This window comes from Hakea prostrata, chromosome 2, assembly GCF_041222555.1.
Source record: "Hakea prostrata isolate BN-2017 chromosome 2, UWA_Hpros_2, whole genome shotgun sequence".
In the NCBI taxonomy this organism is placed as follows: Eukaryota; Viridiplantae; Streptophyta; class Magnoliopsida; order Proteales; family Proteaceae; genus Hakea; species Hakea prostrata.
The window spans coordinates 39,664,303-39,689,133 of NC_142601.1; the positions used below are offsets into that span (position 1 = coordinate 39,664,303).

The 24,831-nt window shown below is 38.5% G+C and overlaps 1 protein-coding gene and 1 long non-coding RNA gene across 7 annotated transcripts; one reads left to right on the forward strand and one right to left on the reverse strand.

Moving 5' to 3' along the window:
- The first annotated feature begins 331 nt into the window (after positions 1–331).
- Positions 332–2,038, forward strand: LOC149024335 (uncharacterized). The gene is made up of 3 exons (XR_016171625.1): positions 332–981; positions 1,689–1,754; positions 1,843–2,038. It is a non-coding gene; the product is annotated as an uncharacterized LOC149024335 (long non-coding RNA).
- Positions 2,039–2,419: 381 nt separating this feature from the next.
- On the reverse strand, positions 2,420–23,033 carry LOC149024336 (uncharacterized). Of its 6 annotated transcripts, none has more exons than XM_089144630.1 (8): positions 22,924–23,033; positions 22,556–22,765; positions 22,071–22,131; positions 21,924–21,960; positions 20,731–20,808; positions 20,491–20,563; positions 4,163–4,202; positions 2,420–2,609 (listed from the first exon to the last, which is right to left on the reverse strand). In XM_089144630.1, exons 1-8 carry the CDS (start codon positions 22,969–22,971, stop codon positions 2,560–2,562), a joined length of 597 nt encoding a protein of 198 aa, XP_089000756.1. In that variant the 5' UTR covers positions 22,972–23,033; the 3' UTR covers positions 2,420–2,559. The 6 variants fall into 6 exon arrangements, 5 of the variants coding, with proteins under 5 accessions (XP_089000756.1, XP_089000755.1, XP_089000759.1 ...); XM_089144629.1 differs by having other exon boundaries at positions 21,924–21,999; XR_016171626.1 differs by having other exon boundaries at positions 2,590–2,609; positions 20,454–20,563; positions 21,924–21,999.
- Between the last annotated feature and the right edge of the window lie 1,798 nt (positions 23,034–24,831).

The following is a 24,831-nucleotide window of genomic DNA, read 5'->3' on the forward strand; positions in this document are numbered from 1 at the left end:
TTGCACGTTCAGTTTAGTCATGCACAATTTTTCTGAGACATACACCCCCTGTTTTACCATTAAATGCAGATAGCTTTTAGCCTGTGACTTCAAAATCAGGTTGGGTGGCTTTAAGGTATGAGCCTGTGACCTCAAGTTCAGGTTGGGTGACTTTAAGGTACCCTAAGTTGCAGAGACAACAGAGGCAGGTGAGGGTTACGAAACACTTTCTCTATTCACTGAGAACTATTGGAAGTGTTAAGTTCATAAATGTCAACAAAGTTTGTATAGTAGAAGCTAGCTCACATCGAAAGTTCAGGTGTTAGTATTGCAGTTGATGTTCTACTTCATTTTCCATTTTGATGCATACCGTAAGCAGATGGAGGGTGCACGAGCCGGCGAAAAACTTTCCTTAATAACAGCGTAACATAGCCTGTCGGCCACGGCCAATTCCATCCCTGTAGCAATCTTCCACCACTACTTAACAAGAACAACCATACAGCATTACATGAAGGGGCTTGAAAAGGGTCAGAAGATAATGAAGTTAGGATAACTATGTGGTTATTTGGATTGGATGAATCATCGGAATCCAAGTGTCGACCGAGGAAGTGGTCAACCCAGAAAAGTCACGTACATTAATTAGCAGTTTCTAGAGATTCCGTGAAGAAGCTTTGAAAAAGTTGCAGAAAGACAATGAAAAACACACACAAGACATACAGAAGACAGATTGTGCTCTGCTCTCCTAGAATTCTGACCACACATTATTTTCAACAGAATTGCATCATCTTAACAAGGTTTGGCTCCTTCGGAGAGTCCCTCAGCTTTGTTCAGAAGTCTATAAATAGAATCAAAGATGACAACCGTATGAAATACAAAGAAAGTCACAAAATCCATCCGAAGTATTATTAATCTGTCATTTCTGGGGACTTCATGGCTTGTCTTTCTTGTTCCATTGAAATGGAGCCCAGAACCTTGAATCAAGGACAACTCAACAATGCCATGGTAAAACTTCATCACTCCTAAATTCTCAATGTGTTTCTTTGTTTTCTCTGTGTATCTACTGTTACTGTGATTGTCTTTCCCAAAGCGGCATACAAGCCCATCTTAATTAAACTATAGAAGGTGATGTTGAAGCTGTCACAGAAGCTATATCTCACTGGCGTGGAAAATATAATACTAAATGAGAGCACAAGAACAAAACCAAGCACTAATAAACAAGCATAGCAGGATAACCTAATACTGGCATAAAAAACTACCAGTGCCTCTTAACAGCACAAAACCAAGCACTAACAAACAAGCATAGCAGGATAACCTAATACTGACATAAAAAACTTCCAGTGCCTCTTAACACTTCTTGATTTCCTTCAATCAAGTAAGTAGAATTTTGCTCCTTTTCACTTTATAATCACCAAACCTCTGTTACTGAAATTTTCCCAGAACCTATATCTGAAAAATCAGATCTTTACTCCACAACCCAGACACAATACAAAATTTTAAAAAGAAACGAAACCCACATCAAAAGTAAAAACTAAAACAGTTAGGCTTGAAGAATAACAGGAAAAACATAATATCTATTGACAATTAAGGAAAAATAACTTGACACTCCACAGCATCGCTGAGTCCACGGTCCTGGTAATGCTGATTGCAAATTTTTTGTTACCCGCATCGCAAGTACTTGCTGACAAATTGATTGGCCTTTTTCAAAGCAGCAAACAGCAGCAGCGGATTTAGTTCAAAAAATGAAGACTCAAAAGGCTTCAAACATGTTCATTGAGGTATTCTCAGTTTGTATATTGTATTCTGAAGCAATACCTTGATTTGAGAAATTTAGCTTTGTCAACTGATTATAAATTGCTTATACAGGGATCTAGACCAGCACTAGAGATAAAAGAGAACGAAGAGATGCTCAGAAAGAGAGAAAAACTTCACATGACTGCAGATCGTAAGAAGCATGTCCTAGTCATTGAAAGATCATGTGAATGCTCTAGCAGTTCTATCAACATCACTGAGTCCACTGAGAAAGCTAAAATTAGGGAGCCCCATTCAGCTCCTTTTTGAACCTTCCCAATAATGGGTCAATTCAGGTGGTTGAAACCTGAAAGAAACTTGGGTTCCTTTTCTTCAGATAATAGATCTTACCATGGAGAAGTTGCATTACAAGGAGTTACATGCACAGCATATGTACATATTTATGTGGACTAACCCCACACAGACAAAGATATTAGACTTCTCATTATTAGTTATTAGAAGCTTTGAACATCGAACATTTATATTTCAGTATACTTGTCTACACTTGTATTCAATCATAAAACTTAATCATATGTAGGTCAATTATGGTTCAAACTACAATAGTACCTCGAATTACATATTCATGTACTAACATCAGACCCCACTGACTGCATCCATTCCCCCTCTCCCCACCCCCCACCCCCCACCCCCACAAAAAAAATATTGGTTGAAGAGGACAAGAAGATAACAGAAAGAACAATTGCATCAAATAAAGAGACAATATAAAAGACAATCACATCCAAATAATCTTCTTTCGCAGAATTTAGTCTTGTGTATCGCAACGTGGAGAAGTTAGAGCAGATTCAATTTCCCAGTAACTGAATCGACCAATGACTTCCTGCCTGCGGAAAAGATTAATGCTCAGAATGCCCAAAAAAACTTGGTTTGCACATAATTGACTAATTAGAAGACTGATGATTAGATGATGTGGCTTAGAACTCCCAGACATTTGGAACTGCAGGCCTTACCATAATTTTCAATCCATAAGAAAAAGTAATGATTATTAAAAGATGGAAAACTTATTCAAATTCATGAAATTTATGTTCCTCAGGTAGATTTGGGTTAAAGTTTTCAAATTCATGAAATTTATGTTCCTTAGGTAGATTTGGGTTAAAGTCATACTACAAAGCACCAAACTATCCCTTTTGGATGAAATTTCAAATGTACCTCCATATATGTTCTAAGAGCCTACATTTATCACTTGGAGAGAATAAAACATGGAAATCAAAAAATTGTCAAAAACTGAATGTCTACCTAAAATCAAAGTTCTCTCCCCCCCCCCCCCCCTGCCCAGGGGGTCTTTATTGCATTGAGACTTATAATATTAATAAGTTGCTTCAGAACACACAGCAGATCCAGATATAAAGCAAAAGGGCAAACCAGTGCTGAAGGCTTTGGCCCAAGCAGAATCCCGGGCATTTTTTCTATGCAGCCTTACCCCAATAAATTTGCTGAGTGGCTGCTTTGATACCTTGACCTCAGATTACAACTGTGGTCCACCAACCATTGCGCCAAGACCCATCCCTTCAGATCCAGATATAACCCGCTAAATTATGGATTACAATGAGTCTGGCTTGGCACTGGTTAAGTGATGCCAATACCGAAATTAATCCTATTAAGCATCAGTCAACCATAACCAGCATTATATTCCTAAAGCCGAAGAGGGAAACCTAGATTTTTTGTACCAGATTCACCCGTAACCATGAACGCTCATATAAAAAATTAACTCATAGGAAAGGTCCTCATGTTGTAGACACAGTCCTCTGCTTCTTGTACTGCAACCATGGATTCAATTGCAAAAGTAAATCTGTCTTTTCAGGATATTTTTATATTGAAAATGGGAAGAGGTTCTCTGGGCTTTTGGGTAGGGCAAGGTAAAAACACTTCTATTTCTCCCTCTTTCCTCATATAAAAATGACCTTTCAGCCCTGCAATATAGGATAGGGTTTTCCCACACCTCATTGCTGCAATATTTTATGCCTCTTACTCAGAGAACCCTCTTCTTTAGAAAATTTAAAACTTGGAAGCAAAATATTGCTATCGCCTTCAATTGGTAGATCATAAAATGGAGGTCCCTGCACCCTCACCCCACTCTTTTGGAGATAGGGTCACCAATGTGTAAAATTGCTTGCATCACTGTTGAAAGCTGGATGCCTTTAGTCAGAAATTAACTGAAGCAAGTACACTCAGATATATTGGCATTAAGTGAAAAGTTCATTGACCTATTTCACCATAAAATGAATCCATAGCAGCAAAGATCCTTGTCTTTTTTTTCTTTTCTTTTTTTTTTTTTTTTTTTTTTTTTTTTGGGGGGGGGGGGGGGCTGACAGAAAAAATATGTAGTAGCAGGCACTAAGACGAAGGCAATCTGAATCAGAAACTCTGAGGCTCATACCTGGTCCGACAGCAAGAACTGTCTTTGATCCAGCCAAAACCTGAGGCAAACACAAAACTTTCAATTCCAGAATCATGATTGCCTATTCCTAAAGAAAATGCTTCAAATTATTGACTAATTATCCAAATTAGAAAAGCAAATGACAGAATGTGGACCAAGCATGGTCCGACCAGCACATCTTGAAAGTATTTTACGAAAAAAGGGAAAGAATAAGAGAAAGAATATAAGCTGCAAATAATCAAGTCAATATGCAAGTCAGTTTCAAGCTAAAATTAAATCTAATTTTCAAAGGCAAATGTTTCTGATTTGACAAACTTGTAAGCATGGTCCCAACTTTGGCCTCAAATTTCATCCAAACTAAATCATAGTCATAATGAATTGGAATTTTGAAGCTATGAAGGAAGGCAATTTATTTGCTTTGTTAAGAAACGGGGATGATCATCAACCCATAATTAACCACTATTATGATCCAATCAGGTTGGACTCTTCTTATTATCATTCGTCTTCCTCTTTGTCTCTATCAATATTTTGAGTTGGTTACCTGGAACAGCAGTAAGTAGAAGTCAACGGCTCATTCCAAAACAGAAGCATAGTTGCTCGCTCCTTGTGAAGCAGCCAAAGAGGGAGTCTGGTTGAAAAATGTTCTTGACTAAACTGCATGTGGACCCTGAGCTGGTGAAGCCCCCACATTCATGTTGTGACTACAAGGAAACTATTTGATGAAGACATCAGTCCATAGTTGTCAAGGCGTCGCCTAGGCGATGCCTTGGCGTCCTGGTGGAGTTTGAGGGGATGAGGCGAGAAGCGCCTCATGTGGAGTCCATAAGGCGGTCGCCTCAGTCTCTAAGGCACGCCTCGGACGCAGCGGACCCCTAGGCGACTGCCTTTGTGGATTTTAAAAACCACCATATTTTAATTCCAAATCAAAGGCCAAAAGAAATTAGATTTCAATTGGGGATCATCTAATGGTTGAGTGTTTATATAAGTTTTACATGAGATACATGGGATCATTCTAACATTAAATTATTAACCCAAAAAAAAAAAAAAAAAAAAAAAAACAAAACAAAAAGAAGAAAACCCGAGAATTTCACTCGAGACTCTTCACTCTTGCGAGCCCTAAGCCCCTAATCTCTCATCGTCTCTGCCTCTCGGCCCTCTCCCTCTGCTACTCTCTTCAGCTTCCACTTGATCGACGACGAAATCAGCAACTCCGGCAACAGTCATCAACTCCAGCGACAGCCAAAAACATCACCAGCGACAGCCAGAGATGCTGTTACTCTCTTTCAGCTTTTCATTTCTTCTATCGATGCCTGCTACTATCTTCCAGAGTTCCACTTGATCGACGGTGACATCCAGCGACTCCGGCGACATCCAGCTACTCCAACAACAGCCAGAAACATCACCGGCGACACCACTATACTCTCTTTTTCAGTTTGGAAGGTCCAAAATTGATCGACGCTTGCTGCTACTCTCTTACTTCTGCTTCTTTTCTTTTTTTTTTTTCCCCTCAGGCTCATACGAAAGCCACCGTAGTTGCAGAGCCTGCAGCGACCAAGTTGCAGTGGCTTCTAGTAACTCTGGTCACCATCTCAGGCGACAGTATGTCGCCGGAATTTTTTTTTTTTTCTGCGTTGTAACAATGTTATAAGTTGCTACTTTTAATTTCTGTTTGGAGATTGTTAACTGATTAGATAGTTACATGTCGGGTGTGCTCTATTTGACTTACTCCTCTGTTATTATGGAATTTTGGTTTTGATTGAACAAACACAATTAGATCTATCAGAATCAGTGTCAAATTTTGTAAGACGTATACTAAGATTTAATAGGTGTTCCATAGTATCAATATATTGTAGTATTAATTTCCAATATTTTCGGAACATTTCAAGATACAAATCAGAAGTTCAGATTCTTTGTATGACATTTTACGAAGATCATCACAATAATTACTTTAATACCCATGCTCTAAAAGCTCAAGTGCTTATTTTATTAGATTTTATTCATAAGCTAGGTTTTAGCTCAATGGTTGGATTTAAGTCTAGTTAGAGATAGGTCAAGGGTCTGAAACCCTTAGTGCGTGTATGGTATCAGTTTTCTTTTTGAGAATCGTTTTCTAGCGTTTTGATCAAAGAACAGTGGTCTGAACATAATTTTGACTGTTTGGTAAAATTCGTGCTAAGAACACATGAGATGATGGAGAATTTTTAAAAAGAAAAAAAAAATCTTATGAAGGTGGGAAAGAGTTAGAAGTTGTGTGTGAATGAAGTTTGGGTTGAGTGTCCCTCTTCGATGTAATTTTGACATAGTTTTTGTTTTTGAGAACGACGAAACAAGTCAAACTTGTTTTGCAAAAAGCCTTCTCAGACACGAAAATTGGACCGGTTCATTTCTTGAAAAGGAAATAACAACCCATTTACCAAATGTATTTTGGCGTTCTGAGAACGAAAGAATGCCAAAAACTATTCCTTGGCCCATTACCAAACGTGCCCTTAGTGTGTGCAATAAATGATTTTTATTTTAAAATTAGTTTTTTAATGAAATCTAAATTCAAATAGAAAAATAAATAAGAGAAAAATCTTGGAAACAAGAAAGAAAGAATCCTAAGAGGGAGAGAATTGAAGTCCAAATGGGAAAAAGTAAACTATAAAACGGATGGGGAGCCCCATGCACAAACAAAAAATAGAAGAAATAAGAAATAAAGAGAGATAGAAAATAAGAGAAGTAAGAAGAAGAAAACAAAGGAACTTTCAAGCACTGCCCAACCTCCATGGTGTGAGATCTCGCTTTTTGGCCATGATAAGACGAGTTTTGGGTCAAGTCCAAGAAATTACCAAATCTTGATCGAGATCTTGGTCTAGCCACCCTTTGAAAATCCCAAACTCAAGTAAGCGAAGTCAAGCTCTTAACCTGTCTTGCCTCCTCTAGCCGACAACTTCCCACAACTCCCTCTGACCTTCTTCTTTTTAGGATTGGGACAATCAATCACACACAATCAAGTAAAAGCAAGAAAGAAAAGAGCCAGTTACTACTCGGTTCACCCTAATGTAGGGCTATGTCCAGCTTTTAGGTTTCACTATATTCCGCTCTTAACAACTCATTATAGATGTTAGGTTACAAGAGAATATATATATAAGCTTAGAAACCCTAAGCCACAATAAGCTATTCATGGGCCTAAGCCCAAACTACAAAGGAAATCCTGAGGCCCAAAGTGAAGGTCGTCAGCAATAGAATGTGAAGCATGAGCCATACCCAACACTTCTATTATGAACCTATGATTTATATTGAGTTTATAATGGTTGTATTATTGTATTCTTGAGAAACAAGAATGTGACGTTATATTATACTCATATGGATGAAATTTTGTTGGTACTTAAGTTATTTGATGATCTTATCACTTGCTTTTCATTTATATGTTCTTATTGTTCTATATTTCATGTTTTATAACCCTACATGTCATTCAGCAGCATTTCAGTTTCAAACTTAGGGTTAAGTTAGAACTCATATTTAGTGTTATTTTCTCACAAATGAAGGTCACTAGCGTGTTTGAAAGGCCTAAAATAGGCCAAATACCAACTTTGAGCTCAACCTGACCCTTAAAACCCCTAGAGATGGACCATCAAGTTCACTCGAGTTGGCCCGAGATAAAATACCAAATCTCACTTTTTCTCAAGGGTGAGATTGTCCTTGAGAGCGAGATCTTGAACCTTGCCAACCTCATCCAAGTACTTTTCATGGTTTCTGTTACAACTTCTATGGAACCCACCATACATCAAGTTCCAAGGCACTCTTCACGTAATCCAAAAACCCCACTGTTCCTAAAGGACTATGTAATATAAATACTATAATTCTCAAAGGGTAAGATGGGAAGATTATACTATAAGATAAGGGTAATCTTGGATATTCATCTAATAGAAGCATTCTAGACGATTCCTGTAACTGATTGCTGTTCCTATTAAAGCACTCGGATGAATGAGATAAGGATATGAAAAATATTATCCTAACTTCTCTCTCACGTTTCTCACTCTCTGTTCTCTTTCCTCTTATCGTAACAGTGGTCCGACCTGTCGGACATCATGGCGGAAGGAACGAGATCTCGTCAGTTAGATGAAGCTCTGAAGCAATTGAGCACAATATCAGTGGAGCACAGTGCTCAATTAGCTTCTCTACACACTTCAGCCGGTGAACAGAGAGAGGCATTAACAGCTCTGGTTATACAGATCTCCAATATGGATGGTCGTCTTGAACAGATGTGTCGACGATCTATGCCAATTGAAAGTTCACCAAGTTCTACTTCCATTCACTCCAACGACGCAACAGATTCCACTGGAATTCAAACTCGAACGGTTCGCCTTGATTTTCCAAAATTTACTGGGATCGATCCATCTGGCTGGATCTATATGGTAGAGAATTTTTTTGATCTACATTTAACTCCAGACGCTCAGAAGGTACGTATTTCTTCATTTCATATGGTTGGCGAAGCACTGCAATGGTTCAGATGGATGTATAAAACAAAACAATACCCACCATGGGAACTGTTTTCACGAGCTCTTGAAAATCGGTTTGGTCCTTCCGATTATGAGGATCATCAGGGAGATCTCGCAAAATTGATGCAATTCACTACGGTGGCTGAATATCAACCGCGCTTTGAAGCCTTGGCTACCCAGATATCTGGAATTCCAACATCATTCCTTGTGAGTTGTTTTGTGTCGAGATTGCACACCGATCTTAAACACGAAGTGAGAGCACTCTGGCCAGTTGATATGACGTAGGCCGTTGGACTTGCAAAGCTCCAAGAGGCGAAACTTGCAGCAGCCAAACGCTCAAATTATCGCTCTCTTCCCGTTTCAAGTAAACCACCATTACTTCCAACTCCCTCCCCAACAACCAAATTATTTGCAGGTCTTGTACTACCAACATCTGCTACTTCATTACCAATCAAACGATTAACCCCGTGTGAGATGCAGCAGCGACGTACCCAAGGCCTCTGTTTCAATTGCGACGAGCGGTTTGTTCCCGGACATCGGTGTAAGACTCATCACCTCTTGTTATTGGATTATGATGCTGGTGATCCAGGCGAAACCACTGACTTGATTCAGGAACCATCGATTGAAGATGAGATAGTGTCGGAAGCTACGACAAAACTTTCCTTCCACTCGATGAATGGAATTCCAACACCGACAACTCTTCAGTTCACCGGAAGAATATTCGGGCGTTCACTGCAAATATTGGTTGATAGTGGCGCCTCCAACAATTTCCTCCGGCGTGAGACAGCAGTCATACTAGGGTGTGAAGTTGAACAAACTGCCAGCATGTCCGTCATGATTGGAAATGGAAACAAAATTGCTTGTGAAGGGCTAGTACGTGAATTACCTCTTTGTATTCAATCTTACCAGCTGACCATTGATGCTTATGTATTCCCTTTGGGTGGTACAAATTTGATCTTAGGGGTCCAATGGTTAACCACTTTGGGACCAGTGATTTTTGACTATAGTCAGTTAACAATGAAATTTGAACAAGCCGGGCAACGGTTTGAACTACAAGGCGACCCAAAACATCCTCTAGCCCAATTTCATTTCCATGAGTTAAAAAGAGCAGTCTCAGCCCAGACATGTGTTGAACTCTTTAAATTGGACTTGGATATGGGCCCAATTGCAACTCCAGTGGATCAAAGGCCCGATCTTGCACAGTTATTACAAGAAAATGCAGCGGTCTTTGAAGAGCCTACCCAGCTTCCTCCTCAACGCTCCCGAGACCATGCTATCTACCTACAGCCTGGAGCAGCCCCTGTTAGTGTCCGCCCCTACAGATATCCTATTCCAAAAGGAAAAAATTGAACGACAAGTGGAGAGTATGTTACAAGCAGGTATAATTCGGCCCAGTAATAACCCATTTTCTTCACCTGTATTATTAGTTAAGAAACGTGATGGCACGTGGCGTTTCTGTCGATTATCGGGCCCTCAATGCGGTGACGGTACGTGATCGCTTTCCTATACCCACTATTGATGAGATCTTTGACGAATTATATGGAGCCAGGTATTTTTCTAAGCTAGATCTCCATTCTGGTTATCATCAAATTAGAGTTCGAGTTGAGGATGTCCACAAAACTGCATTTAGGACACATGAGGGTCACTATGAATTTTTGGTGATGCCTTTTGGGCTCACCAACGCTCCGGCTACATTTCAGGCATCATGAATAGTGTCTTCAAGCCCTATCTTCACAAGTTTTTGTTGGTTTTTTTTTATGACCTCTTGGTCTATAGCCGTGACTGGACCGAACACCTAGCCCGTCTACGGGTTGTCTTGGGAGTACTTCAAGCCCATCACTTATTTGCTAAAAGAACCAAGTGCGACTTTGGGCAGACCTCCATTGGATATTTGAGACATGTGGTGTCCAATACTGGTTTATCTGTGGATCAAGAGAAAATTACTGCTATTTTACAATAGCCCATACCCACATGTTTACGTGAGGTACGGGCCTTCCTTGGGCTCACCGGCTACTATCGCAAGTTTATCAAGGGATATGCTTCTATTGCTGGCCCATTAACCAATTTAACCAAAAAGGGGTCGTATTGTTGGACCGAGTTAGCTCAACGCGCTTTTCATGAGTTACAACGGCGACTCACTGAAGCACCCACTTTAGCGTTGCCGGATTTTACTAAACCTTTCACTATTGAAGCCGATGCTTTTGGAGTTGGTATCGGCGCTGTACTCTCACAAGATGAACGCCCAATTGCATTTTTTAGTAAAAAATTATCTGCAAAATTACAATGAGCTACTACTTATGTTCGTGAGATGACGGCAATCACACAGGCAATTGGAAAATGGCGCCAGTACCTACTCGGACACAAGTTTTACATTCGCACCGACCAGAAGAGCCTCCGGGAATTGGTAACTCAGGTGGTGCAAACACCTGAACAACATCAGTGGCTTAGCAAACTCATGGGATATACATTTGAAATCTCTTACAAACCTAGTAAGGATAATTGTGCAGCAGATGCTCTATCAAGGGTGCCGCAGTTGTTTATGGGATTCGCTGCCGTGTCTACACCACAGGCCGATTTCTTACTTCAGGTGCGCCAAGATATTGCCCATTCCGTAGAGCTGCAACAACTCTATAAAGACATTCAAACCAGCCCAGGAGATTATCCTGCGTATTGTATTCGAGACGGACTCATTTTTCATCGTCACCGCCTGGTTTTAGATCCGGCATCCCCACTCTGTCACCGATTTCTTGAAGAGTATCATTCAACTCCTTGTGGTGGCCATGCTGGGTTTTTACGCACCATGAAATGCCTCTCTGCTAATGTTTATTGGAAAGGAATGCGTGAGGCTGCCAAACACTTTGTTGCCCACTGTACCACATGCCAACAAATGAAGTCACTCAGCACAGCTCCGGCCGGCTTGTTGCAACCCCTCCCCATTCCTGAGTGTATTTGGGAAGATCTCAGCATGGATTTCATTGTGGGGTTACCTCCTTCGAATGGTAAGACCTCTATCATGGTTGTGGTCGACCGATTGTCCAAATATGCGTACTTCACACCCTTATCCAACGATTTCACCAGTCTGAAGGTTGCCGAAGCATTTTTGAATAATGTTGTGAAGCTCCATGGTATACCTAAAACATTGGTCAGTGATCGCGATCCCTTATTTCTAAGCTCGTTCTGGCAGGAGCTCTTCCGACTGCAGGGTACACAGCTGGCGATGTCTTCTGCTTACCATCCACAGAGCGACGGCCAAATTGAGGTTGTCAATCGCAGTCTTGAAATGTATTTGCGTTGTTTTGTTAGTGACGAGCCCCATCGCTGGACTATCTATCTTCCCTGGGCAGAGTTTTCTTATAATACCTCGTTCCACTCGGCAATAGCTTCGACTCCCTTTGAAGCAGTTTACGGTCGACCACCGCCGGCATTAATCCACTATGTGCCCAGTACAGCTACCAATACTACTGTTGACGACACCCTGCAAGACCGTAACCGGATACTCCATGACTTGAAGTCTCATTTACAGCGAGCTCAGGATCGAATGCGTCACCAAGCTAATCAACATCGTGTCAACACCGAATACCAACTTGGTATGTGGGTTTTGGTGCGTCTTCAACCTTACCGCCAGACCTTTGTCGCACTGCGCCGAAATCAAAAGCTTGGTCGCCGTTTCTTCGGGCCTTATCAGGTGCTTGAGCGCATCGGCAAGGTTGCGTATCGCCTCGCCCTACCTTCCAACTCTCAGATCCATAACGTCTTTCATGTATCTGTTTTAAAACCCCATCTGGGAGCATCACCCTCTGCTGGCCCTTTACCCATCACCCCTGCACATCCGTTGCTTCCCTCAGCAGTTCTTCAGCGGCGAACACTCTTCCGTAGAGGTAACACCGTGCATCAAGCCTTGATTCAGTGGGCAAACCTTCCGCCGGAGGAGGCAACTTGGGAGGATTTGAGCTGCCTGCGCTCTCAATTTCCTAATTTCCGCTTCGAGGACAAAGTCGGAGCTGCAGAGGAAGGTAATGTTACAACTTCTATGGGACCCACCATACATCAGGTTCCAAGGCACTCTTCACGTAATCCAAAAACCCCACTGTTCCTAAAGGACTATGTGATATAAATACTATAATTCTCAACGGGTAAGATGGGAAGATTATACTATAAGATAAGGGTAATCTTGGATATTCATCTAATAGAAGCATTCTAGACGATTCCTGTAACTGATTGCTGTTCCTATTAAAGCACTCGGATGAATGAGATAAGGATATGAAAAATATTATCCTAACTTCTCTCTCACGTTTCTCACTCTCTGTTCTCTTTCCTCTTAATTTCTCCTCTATTATATTAGATCGTAACAGTTTCCAATCAGTTTATACTTTATAGTTTATATTAGATTGGCCATGGCTTCCTTCGTTTTTTTTAAACCATAAAAGGAGGAGAATCGTAGACCACATGGCAAAACCTAGAGAGGTTTAGGATGGTTTTCAATTCCCAAGCGATGTGGGCTGATTCTGTTGAATCATGGGGAACTAGTATATCTCCTAATATACATCAATTTTCAATCTAAAACCTTTTTTGTAAGTATAGGACTCAGAGACGAACAATCGTACCAAACTTGGAAGCATTCTGACCATGTTTGGTTGGGTAATAAAATACTAGAATTAAGACCAAGAACTAGAATTGCATTCCGAACCCAAATTTTGTAAAACTCATAAGAAGTTTTGTAAGAATTTGTCTGAAATTTTTATGGTAGATTCAAAATTAAATCTATATCTCATTATAAGTTGGTCCGAAATATTAAAAATCATGATGTGCAGGATCTAGAGTTGTTGTTCTACTATGTACAGAAGAAAAAAAAACGAATCTGAACACTAGTCGTTGTTCTACTATGTACAAAAGAAAAAAAACGAATCTGATTAGTTTAAAGGATCTGAAACCCAATCTCCAAGTCAATTCTGGTTTATTAGTTTTAGAAGTCTAGTTTAATTAAAATTAATTTGCATTAGATTGTGTTTAGGACATATTTATTGCAAGTTTATGCTTCCTGTGCGCAGTTGAGCAAAATCTGTGAACCAAAACTGTAAAATACTTCTCCATCACAAAGCATGGGGATTCAGTCCCACGTTTTTAGGAATTTGATATTTAGAACCCAAGGGTACTCTTTGACTTGTTGATGATATTTTATTAGATCTACAGATCAGTTATTCTGAGGTCATATCAGATGTCTGATTCCTAGCATACATCGACTGCCACTACAAGTGAGAGGAATTAGTTTTAGTTTACAAAGTTTTATATGTTTATGAAATTCATGCATCATTTTTATTCATATTTGATCATATTGCATGGGTTATGTGATTGTCATTGATCATGTGGTGACATGGATAGTGATGAGGTAATGAGATATTGTAATCAATGTTGTGATCGAGCTGGGTGGGTTTATCGTGATTCTCTGCTTCACTTACTATAGAAGCATAAGTGCTATGGTACACATGCATAATTGTAGCATGTAATGACAATCATGTGAATTGTCTGTGCAGTTGATTACCAGAACTACGACCCTTGCCAACAGGGGTTTAGGTGTTGGATAATTCTTAAAATGCAAGTACCGTCGATGAAATAATTGTAAGAGGTACTTACCCTGGAACACAATGATGATTCCCCTTTTCAGAAACAGGTGACCCATTATATGTGTGTCCCATGTGGGGGCAACAGAAGAGGATTATCTTGGGAATTGTCATCCGTTGACCTAGACGGCCTCTAGGGCAAGGTTTGTGATCTGCTACACCACATTGCACATGGAGAAGACAAGTGTGATCCTACCTAATCTGTCTTAGTAGTACCATACCAGTATTGACTTAGTGATGGATTGTTATTTGTTAGGTTCTAATGTTTTATTTTCTAACAAAATTGATCATGGACTATGTGGTTTTTGTTCTTCTAGTTCAAATCTCACCTTAGCTAATGGTTCCTATTTAAGGGCATAGGGACCATTCATCTTATTCATATCTACTTACCACCAGCCATTCACTTAATGGACCTTCATTTTAATTTTCATCTGTTCTCAAATTTACTCCTATTTACAATTGTTTTCTCACTTTCTTTTCCGTTTTCAAGATCTTATTACAAAGAAGATGACTGGCAGAGGTAGTGAGTGCCAATGGTATCAATTTGACGATGAGTCTTCTATGGCATGTTCAAATGCGTTAGTGCTTCACCAAATTCGATACCGTCTCGTTACCCTACATTGGAGACCCTAAAATTATTAGGTAGTTGTTTTATCTCCCTTCCTAATTTTTCTTGTGAATTTTGCCACTTTGAGGAAGCTTTACCATATGAGTTTTCCCTCATGTTACTAAATGGTCCAACCAATAGTTTTCTTTAACGAGTTCTATTGTGGGGCCTGTCCCAATGTTGCTACTTTTGGGTTTCTTTACTTTGTTACCTTTTCTATGCCTATTCCAAGTTACATGCACGTATTTGATGAAAATTTGTTTGAATTATTTTTTCCATCTTTTGCAGTTTTGTGGCAGACATAGAACAAAATTCCATCGAAACTTCCATTTTGGGAACCTCGAAACGAAAAACTAGGGGACCGGAAAAAAATCCCAAGTTTCGATCTAAACTATCGAAATTTTGTCGAAACTTAGTGAAACCCAGCTAGACCAGCTGGTTCATGAGAAGAAAAAAAATTCCAAATTTCGTGAGAAACATGGGAAATTTCATGGAAACTTGAAAATTTTTGTGGAAACCTAGGACTTTTTCCTACATGTTTTGTAGATTTCCCATATTTTCAATTTTTCTGTTTCTTTCATGTTTCCCCAAATACCCCCTCTATCAGGACTTCCCTATCCAAATTGCGTATTCCCTCAGACTGGTTATCTTAGGCATGTTAATGACCAGACTTGTAAAGTTACAGTTGTCGATTACCTTGACAACCATAGGCATAAAATGTCATGGGATGTCAATGTTCGTTGGTTGGAGGAGGGGATGTTATAAGCACAGTACTACTCGACTTATAGGATGGATCCACCGAGGCACTCCTCTTGGCACTGAGTTGTACTTTCCTTTTATTGACAGTTACTTTGTATTTGATGTTTTGAAGTTAGAAATTATATATTGAATGTTATGTACTTAAGGAGTTAAGTTTATATTACTTCTTGGACAACTCTACATTGATTTTATGTACATTAAATGATATACCTACATTGATTTTTTTAGCAAAATATAGCCAATGTGTTATTTATACTCTAATTAGCTTAAATGCAGAGTCCCACCCTAAAATACCTGTAAAACCTGTCGAAACTTGCACAAAATCCTCGAAATTTCCTAGTTTCCCACCTAGGTTTCCCATTTTCACCTAGTCGAAACTTGAGTTTCCCTCGAATTTTTTTCTATAATGGCAAACTAGCAGACATACATACTCAGTTTGATGCTCTTGTATATATATTTTGAAGAGATCACAAAAAGAGTATTTTTCTACTTGATTTAATAACTGTGTGGTTCATAATAGCATTATTCATCAGCCTTCTTGTGCTCACACCCCTCAACAGAACAATGTAACAAAGAGGAAAATAGGCATTTAATGAAGGTCACCCCTTCCTTTGCTTGAAATGGAGGTGACCAAATATTTCTAGGCTGACGCCATTTTGACTGCATGGTACCTTAATGATTGTATGCCTTATTCTATATTAAGGAGTGGTATTCCAACTTTTCTATTATTTCCCTATGCTCGTCTCTATATTTTACCACTATATGTTTTTGGTAGCATTTGTTCATTTGTTTTAGTCAAGATCGTTGTTCAAAGATTTCTAAATTAGATCTAAAATCTCTTTTAAGTATTCTTTTTATCAGGAATTTTCCCACCCAAAAGGGTTATCAACGTTATTCATTAGAGACACAGATACTTAGTTACTTCTGATTTAATCTTTTTTCGAATTCTCACACCCTGTGATAATTTCTAACTTTGACGATGATCTCCTGGTTTGTGCTGATCAGATAATGGGTCCGTAGGTTACAGCCCAGCCTCTTTCACTGCCACCTATTCTTCTCAAATCATCTATCACTGATATGCATGTTCATTTTCTGAAAATGGCAGCTGCTCCCTTGCTCCCATGTACGCTTCCTCATTTGACTCCTTTTTCAGTTTCACTCCATAAGCATGCATTTTCAACTTTGTTTCCTATACTACTTTGTTCTCTTGTTTTCACTTTCCACTGTTTACCATTGAGACTTCCCATGCTCATAAGTCTGTTTTAGAGACCTTGCTAGTCCTGGCTGGACAGCTGATAGGACTGAGAAGCTACTGGTTTCTGAAGAGAATCAGATGTGGTATCTAGTTTCGTTATCCTCACGGAAATCCTTCATTAGTTGCAGTTGGATTTTTGAAGTAAAGGTCATCCCAGAAAGCGCATTTGTAGACCAGACTTTTAGTCTAGTTATAAGAGTCCAGTTTGAATTTGGATTACTATGTTGAATACAAGCATGAGAGTCAGTTTTAAGGCTATAGAAAGAAGGCTTGTGCTTCTAACAGAACTCAGATTTGAGAATTAAGAATACAATCAACCAAGAGTGTATTGCTGCCTAAGAGCAAGGTGTTAGTAGCTTCTCATCAGTGGTAAGGCGCCTCCAGGTGACAAGTTCATTCTAGGGTTTCGATTGAAAGTTTTCTGCTTCAGCAAGAGCATGTAGTCTGCGTACATCACTCAATCTCCATCTCAGCCATTCTTAGACTTAGTTACAAACTTACAAGTAAGCAGTCAGCCTTGACCCATTCACCCCTCCCCTGTCCAAAATTGCTTTTGTTTGTGAACCTTACCTGTCGGCCCCTTTTCTCTTCTCCATAGCCTTATGACTCATAATTTTAGAACCTCCATTAGAATTCTTCAACCTTGCAGACCCCTTAATCCTCATACAGCCACTAAGACTCAAACCCTACCTCCACCCCTTTCCCTCCACTAAAATCCTAAATCCCTGCCGCCCTAGATCCCTAAACCTTAAACCTAAACCCTAATTCTGAAACAGAAATCCTAAACCCTAGATCTTCAAAGCTCTAGTACCATAATTACCTAATTCTCCATTCTAGAACCCTAACATCCTAACCCTAAAACCAGTCCCTGTTACAGCCCATTGGAAAACCCCAAAACAGAGCCACTTTAGTCCGCTCAAACCCTAACCCTAAATCCCTAATTTGAGAAGTTCTGGATGGAAGCCTGTCTTACCAACAAGTCACAAACGTAGAAAATAATTGGAAATAGGTTCAGATCTATAAGTCAGAAGAGAAGGATTAGTTTGAGTATTCAAAGTCAAAGTCAGAATTCTGTTTTAACTCTAAACAGCAGCTTGATTCAATTAACTCTAGCTAGTTCACTGCTGAACATCTAAGGATTTTGGTTTTTGCCTCTCATTCACTTGAAGCTACATAAGGGGTGTTCCCATGTGTGTGGTGTTGACTACTGAAACGCTTCTTCTCCAATGGGTGAACTCATTGATTTGTATTTCAATATCTCTTGCAGTCACTCATCATTCGCCCTTGTATCAACTTGACGTGAAAAATGCCTTCCTCAATGGTGATCTCTTTAAGGAAGTTTATGTGGAGCACACACCTAGGTTTGTTGCTCACAGAGAGAGCGGTATGGCGTGTTGAATCAAAAGGTCATTATATAAGCTGAAAGTTACACAGGGCATGGTTCACCCGATTCACTTCAATGGTGTGGCAGTCTAGTTTGACACGATGCAAGAGTGATCATTCACATTTGTCCAACATTCTAGTACTAGAAGGATATTTCTGGTGGTTTATGTTGACAATATTGTCATCACAGTAGACAACTCTCCAAGCACTAATTAATTGATGGTGTAGTTTCATCAACTACACGCCAAAGACTTGGGAAGACAAGTATTTTCTGAGTGTAGAAGTGCCTCAATCAAGGAAAATGGATCTACCTATCTCAACAGATGTACGTATTTGATTTATTGTCTAAAATAGGAAAGCTAGGGTCTAGTGCTTTACATGCTCCCATGGGCCCTAATTTGAAGCTTATGTCATACATTGGATCATTCTTGCTGATTCTATTTAGTATCAGAGGCTTTCGGTAAACGAAATTATTGACCATGACTCAATAGGGCATTACCTTTGCAATCAATTTAGTGAGTCACTTTCTGTACACCCCTTCGACATCTCATTGTTATGTTGTCACACAAATTTAAAAGTACCTCAAGAGGGCTCTTAGAAGTGGTTTGCTTTGTACAAACCATGATCATGGATGGGTTGAGAGGTTTTCTGATACATATTGGGCTGAATCAAAAGTCAACAGAAGGTCAACTACAGGTTAACGTGCTTTTGTTGGAGGAGACCTCACAATGTAAGAAGCAAATAGTGGTAGCTACATCAAGTGCAAAATCAAGAGTATTGAACCATGGCTGTGCTATGGGCTGATATGGATAAGATGGCTACTAGATGAGTTTGGTTTTGTCAATCATTCATCTTTTCTGTTATAATGTACCAGCGAAGTGGCTATCCATAAAACTTCAAACCCTATAATTCATGAACATGCAAACTGAAGTTGACTACCATTTTGTTCATGAGAAGTTGTAGCAACGAGGTATTTCTAGACATGTTCATACAGGAGAACAGCTAGCAGATTTATATACAGAGCTTTTCAGGAACAGTAAGAATTGATTATAGTTCGCAACAAACTGGCCCTATCAATATCAATGCTCCAACTTGAGGGGAAGTGTAAGAATAAGGATGTAAAAAGGACGGAAAGGGAAGACTCCCTCTCTCGAGATTAGCACAAGATTATCCCAAGAGGGAGATATCATGGGATTTGAGTTATTTTCTTTTCCTTTCCAGACAAAAATCCTTTCTTATGTTATTTCCTAGATATATAAGATTAGATGTCTTCAACATTAATGTGAAGCCTCCCTTGGGCACAGATTTCTTCTCTCTCTCTCTTCTCAATTCCTCTTTCTCAGTTTCTCCTTTCTTATTAACAAAGAATAAATACTATGTACCATGACCATAACATTTCCAAGACATGTAAGCCTACTAATGATCTGATATAAGAAATTAACGAGCTCAGAGTTACTCAAATGATCATATCAATGTGCACAACTGCATCAAACTAAGAGTAAGAATAATTTTGATATTAACTGACCCACATAGTGTCACACAAGCACCAAGACTAACCAGAAAGCATTTTTAAAACCTTTTAGCTGAGAAAGAATGATCATTAACTTTCCAAAAATAAGATACCATTTTGCTAGCTTGGACATCTAATTTTCTATGAGGATTTAATTAGTTTTCCATTTCTAAATATAAAACAGAACATAAGGAAATTACATGAGCAACAAAACTGTGGTAAACAAAAAAAGTATATGTACGCTAGTAAGGTTGATAATAGCCTAAGCAAGCATCAGTCACCAATTACTGTGCACAATTCTAAGTATTAAACTCAAAAACCATAGAGTTAATGGTGTTTAGATGTGTAAGATAGGTCATTTTCAGGTTTCATTTCAGTATAGAAATTTCCAACTGGGGGTCTATAGGTTTAAAAACAAGTTTCCACCCCAAAATGATCCTACTACCCCTTGAGTTGGGGAAAATTCCACCAACTCGGCGAGATCTTGCCGAGATAAATAGATGACAACCTATGTGACAAGGGACGTTTTATTCTATATCAATCTTATGACACTTCAAACTCTATATATTTTGGGATATTCAATTTGACATAACCCTTCCTATGTGTAATTTCTGATCATCTGAGCTCAAGGTAAATAATGTCTTATTTTTAATAATTTATATTATCTCAGCAGATTACATGCATGTGGTTGGGCAATTCAGCAATAGGCGAGAACCTGTGTGCGTCCTGCATCAGCAACGACAAAAGTGGGAAGGCCAATCCTCTCTGCTGCCTCCTTCAATTTATTCCTGATTGAACAGAGAACAGAAATCATATGCATTAAAATCATTCAATCACCCTACCCTGAAAAAATATCCCAATGACAAAAAGGAGAAAGAATAATACAACACAACACTAGGTCAACTATTTTTCTAATTGTTACACATACAGTATATACACAACATCACCTACTTACATTTCCTGTTGATTCTTGCATGTCACTACTATTTTCGGTTGGCCACATTGCTCCCATTGTCTCAAAAGGGACCTCTGGCTGCAATCAGAGACAAATATCAAATACTTTGCAAACCTTAAGTTCGCACAATTTTGTCAAAGCCACTAGACTAAAAGGTATAGTTTTTTACTGATAGGGCATGCTAAATTTTTTCTTATTAAATTTTGACTTGTAGTTTGAATAAAGATGAAATATTTCCTAGTCTGTACACCTAGTTGTGCCACATTTAAATATGATGTGGCAATTCTAACTCATGTAGATCTAGGAAAAAATCTTGACTGACCATGTCCCAGATTTCATATTCAGTTTCAATATGTACCGCTCCCATTTATGTCAACACCTGTTCTTTATATCCATAAATTTTTCAATGCATTATTTTGCCACTTGGCAAACTCCTTTAGGCTGAAACTTAACATATGAGCAGGTAACCATGGGGTTAACCTGTCCGAAAAAAATTCAGCCTCATCTGGCCCATGACAGTGTAGTAAATGTGCACAAGACCAAATAAGTTATCTTGTCTGAGAAGTCCAACAAACTCTACCATACAGCAATCTCTATTGGAAGAATAAAGCAAAGAGGGCAACTAGTAATGATGTGTAACATACAAATTTCTATCAACTTTCCATAACAAAACAATAGTTTGAAAAATAAAATGAGATTCCCTTTAAACCTCAAATCAACTCATTTAAGTTTTTTCCAACTAAAGGGGCTCCGTGCCCTGAATCATGTTTTGTTGCTCAACCCTGTTTAAACCTACATAAATTGTTAGAAAACTGGAACTACGGCACCCAAATCTTTTATCTCTGTATCTTTCCAAGTAACCTATGGCTACCCACTTTTGCAGATGCTCTAAGCCTCTAACTGCAAACAATCATTCCTAAGAAAACTGAGAGCACATTAAACAGATTCTTCCTGGTATTCAGAACAAGCCAAAACCTATGTGCTGCCCCTGATGCAAGAGAGAAACAAAAGAGAGCTTGCACAAGCGAAACGCAGAAATACAGGTTAAACCTGAAAGTTGATTTTCATCATACAAGATCAAGTCTTTCCTATAAATGATAAATATAATCATATATTCTTAAAAGTATCACTGAATTCTCATATGCCAAAAATGGGATTTAGCAAATTATAATCTGGCAATGAGTAGACGTTACCTCTGCATCAGCTCAGCATAAATACCAGTGGCTGCATCTGTCAATTTAAGTTTATTTAATAACAGAAAAGGTGCCCCTGAAAGAATTATAATGAAATAATATAAGCAGGGGGGGACAACTGATGGTATAGAGACACTGAAGACTTACGAGAACATTGAGATGCAATTTTTCCAGATCTCATCTTCAAGTCTTGTCTGACAACCAAAACCTGCAACCACCTGTCTCTAAGTAAGAAAATCATATCTTCCACTCACACTAAGTGTATAAGTTCTGCAACTTTTTTTAGTTCATTAATTTCAAAAGTACTGAAACCAACAACCCACGTTTCCAGCGCATGTATTTATCAATCTAATGAGCAAAGGAAAAGAGGGAACAAAATGTTTAAAGAAATAATCCTCCAGCTTCCTATCTTATCTACAACAAACAAAAAAACCAAAGGGGGTAAAAGAAGCAGCTCAGAACCCAAAGTCATCATGTACACAAACCCATAATGGGAACTGAGCTTCAAAAACATAAACCCATGTGTTACATTCATGTGTTCCTGTGGAATTCTACCTAACTACCATAAGAGGTCAATAGAATTATAGAAATGATAAAAGCTTTAGAATGGAAGAAAGAACACCATAGCTAACCATTTTAAGCTCTTCATCGCCATTATCTGAAACTAGCCTTTGTTGTTGCCGGTTGACCCTAGTAGGAAAGCTTTTCTTTCCCTTGGAATCATGTTTTGGAAGCCCAGTTAAATCTAATAGCAACCCAAAGATGAAACCGATGACGAGCCCTGGTATGAAGTTTTCCGGCCTGAAACTCACTGCTAACCATTCACCTTCTTGTTTGTGTTGCTGAATTACAAAACAGAAGCGGAAGCAAAAATAGGAAGTTAGAAATTAAAACTCAACGGCTCGATTAAGCTCTTCTTTGGTCGCATTGAGTAGAAGTAACGGGGAACTGAAAACACATGAAATTATAAGAAATAGCCAGCATACAAGAAAGTAAGTACTTTGTTTGAAGATTGAGATTGCGAGGGCTTTCGGAACGGACCCAGCATCTTAGTCGACCATACGCACTCTTCCGCGCAGCAAGCGAGACAGATGAAAGTTTTCTGATATGTGCGAGTTGTTACGAAGGATTTCGTTTTCTGGTTATCGATATTTGACTAACTGTCTGATACAGATGCCGATACGGCTCGGATCGGTATTTTGTCGAATGTTTCAATTTTTTGGAAAGGAAGGATTCTTTTTTTGGGTAAGAGAAAAGGAAGGATATAATAAAGGGATTACTGTTGCTCCGCACTCTAGCTTAATTATTATTTTATTTTTTATATTTTTTAAAATTACCAATTTAACCTTAGTCTGTGATTGTAATTACTGATGTTGTGCTTCTAATTATTGATTTTTTTGTCATTAACGTAAGTAAGTAATGGCATGACATTTTTTAATTTATTCTAGCACATTAGGAGGCAGCATCTTCTTAAGAGGCCTCACGTCCTATAATTTTTGTATTTCTATCATCTATTCCCTCCACACTTCGCCTCCCCCCTCATCCTATCCCCGAAAGGCCCATGAGCACCAACCACTAGTCATGATGACTGACATCAACTTGGTCAAAAAGAATTTTTTAATTTATTCAAAAAGTCTCAAAATAACATTTAAACTTTAATTATTTATTTACACATTTTAAATTACATTACTATGCTGAATAATTAGGAAAAATTAACACTATAACTGAAAATGTCAAATGATCATTTACTCTTTTATCAAAATAAATTAAGAGAAATCATTTACTCTTTTATCAAAATAAATTAAGAGAAAAAAAAACTCTTCTTCTTCACTTACCTATCAATAAAAGATAAAGAAAAAAAGAACGTCTTTTTTTTTCCAGTAAACCTAGTTTCTTCTCATTAGTTTCCAATTTTTTGGAATCTAAAATGACAAGAATGTAAGGATAAAATTGGTATTTCCTATAGTACTGTCCTTTGATTTCTTAATTCTAAAAAGACAAGAAATACATAAAACATCCAACTATAACGGTTTCTTAACACTGTTAAAAGTGAAGAGGATGATAGTAATTTCATACAGAATAGGATCCTTTTGGTAATTATGTTGTAGTACGGAGATAATAGTAATTATTCCGATAATAAATTAATGACAAATTATTAGTTATCACCCCCATTATAGTTTATCAAAAGACCTTTGAATCCTCCCATAGTTGAATAATAATAGTTTTGATTAAAAGAAAAAAAAAAAAAGTTGAACTATAACATTTACATCCCTTTTCTTTGGCAAAGGTGACAAAATTCTTCTTACACTTTTCTCTTATTTTTGTATTTTTTTCATCAAAAGAAAATTTATATTAAACTGTCAAGACTTATGCTAGAGGTGAAGAGTTTACAAAGAAAGTAGGTGGGAATTGCCACCAAACCCTATTAAGCATAACCTCAAACCTTGAGCTAGGTAATCAACTTGGAAGTTACAAGATTTACTAATAATAATAAAAACAAATCAACTGAAAACATGCAAAAAGCCTCAATATATCCTATACTGAACCGAAAATTGATCAATATTCTATTGATTGAGCTGGCCATTTAAGACCAACATAGCTACTAGGCAGCCTGTAGAAAAACACAACTTGAGAAATATGAAATGAAATAGCCCAGAAAGACTATCTGTAATAGCTTCTAGTTTAGAAGTTGTTGTTGAAAAGTGTTAAGATCTATATTCTATGTGAAAGAAGAGAAGGAAATCAGAAGTTAACATGGTTCGGTTGTGTACTTCAACCTACTTCCATGGTGAAGAGCAGCTGTTGGTTCTCTTTGTTGTGTTTGAATTGTATTTTCTACATGGCTTTATATAGAATTTACAAGAGTTTCTTGCTATGCTACGACTCTTAAAACATTGCTGCCTTGAAT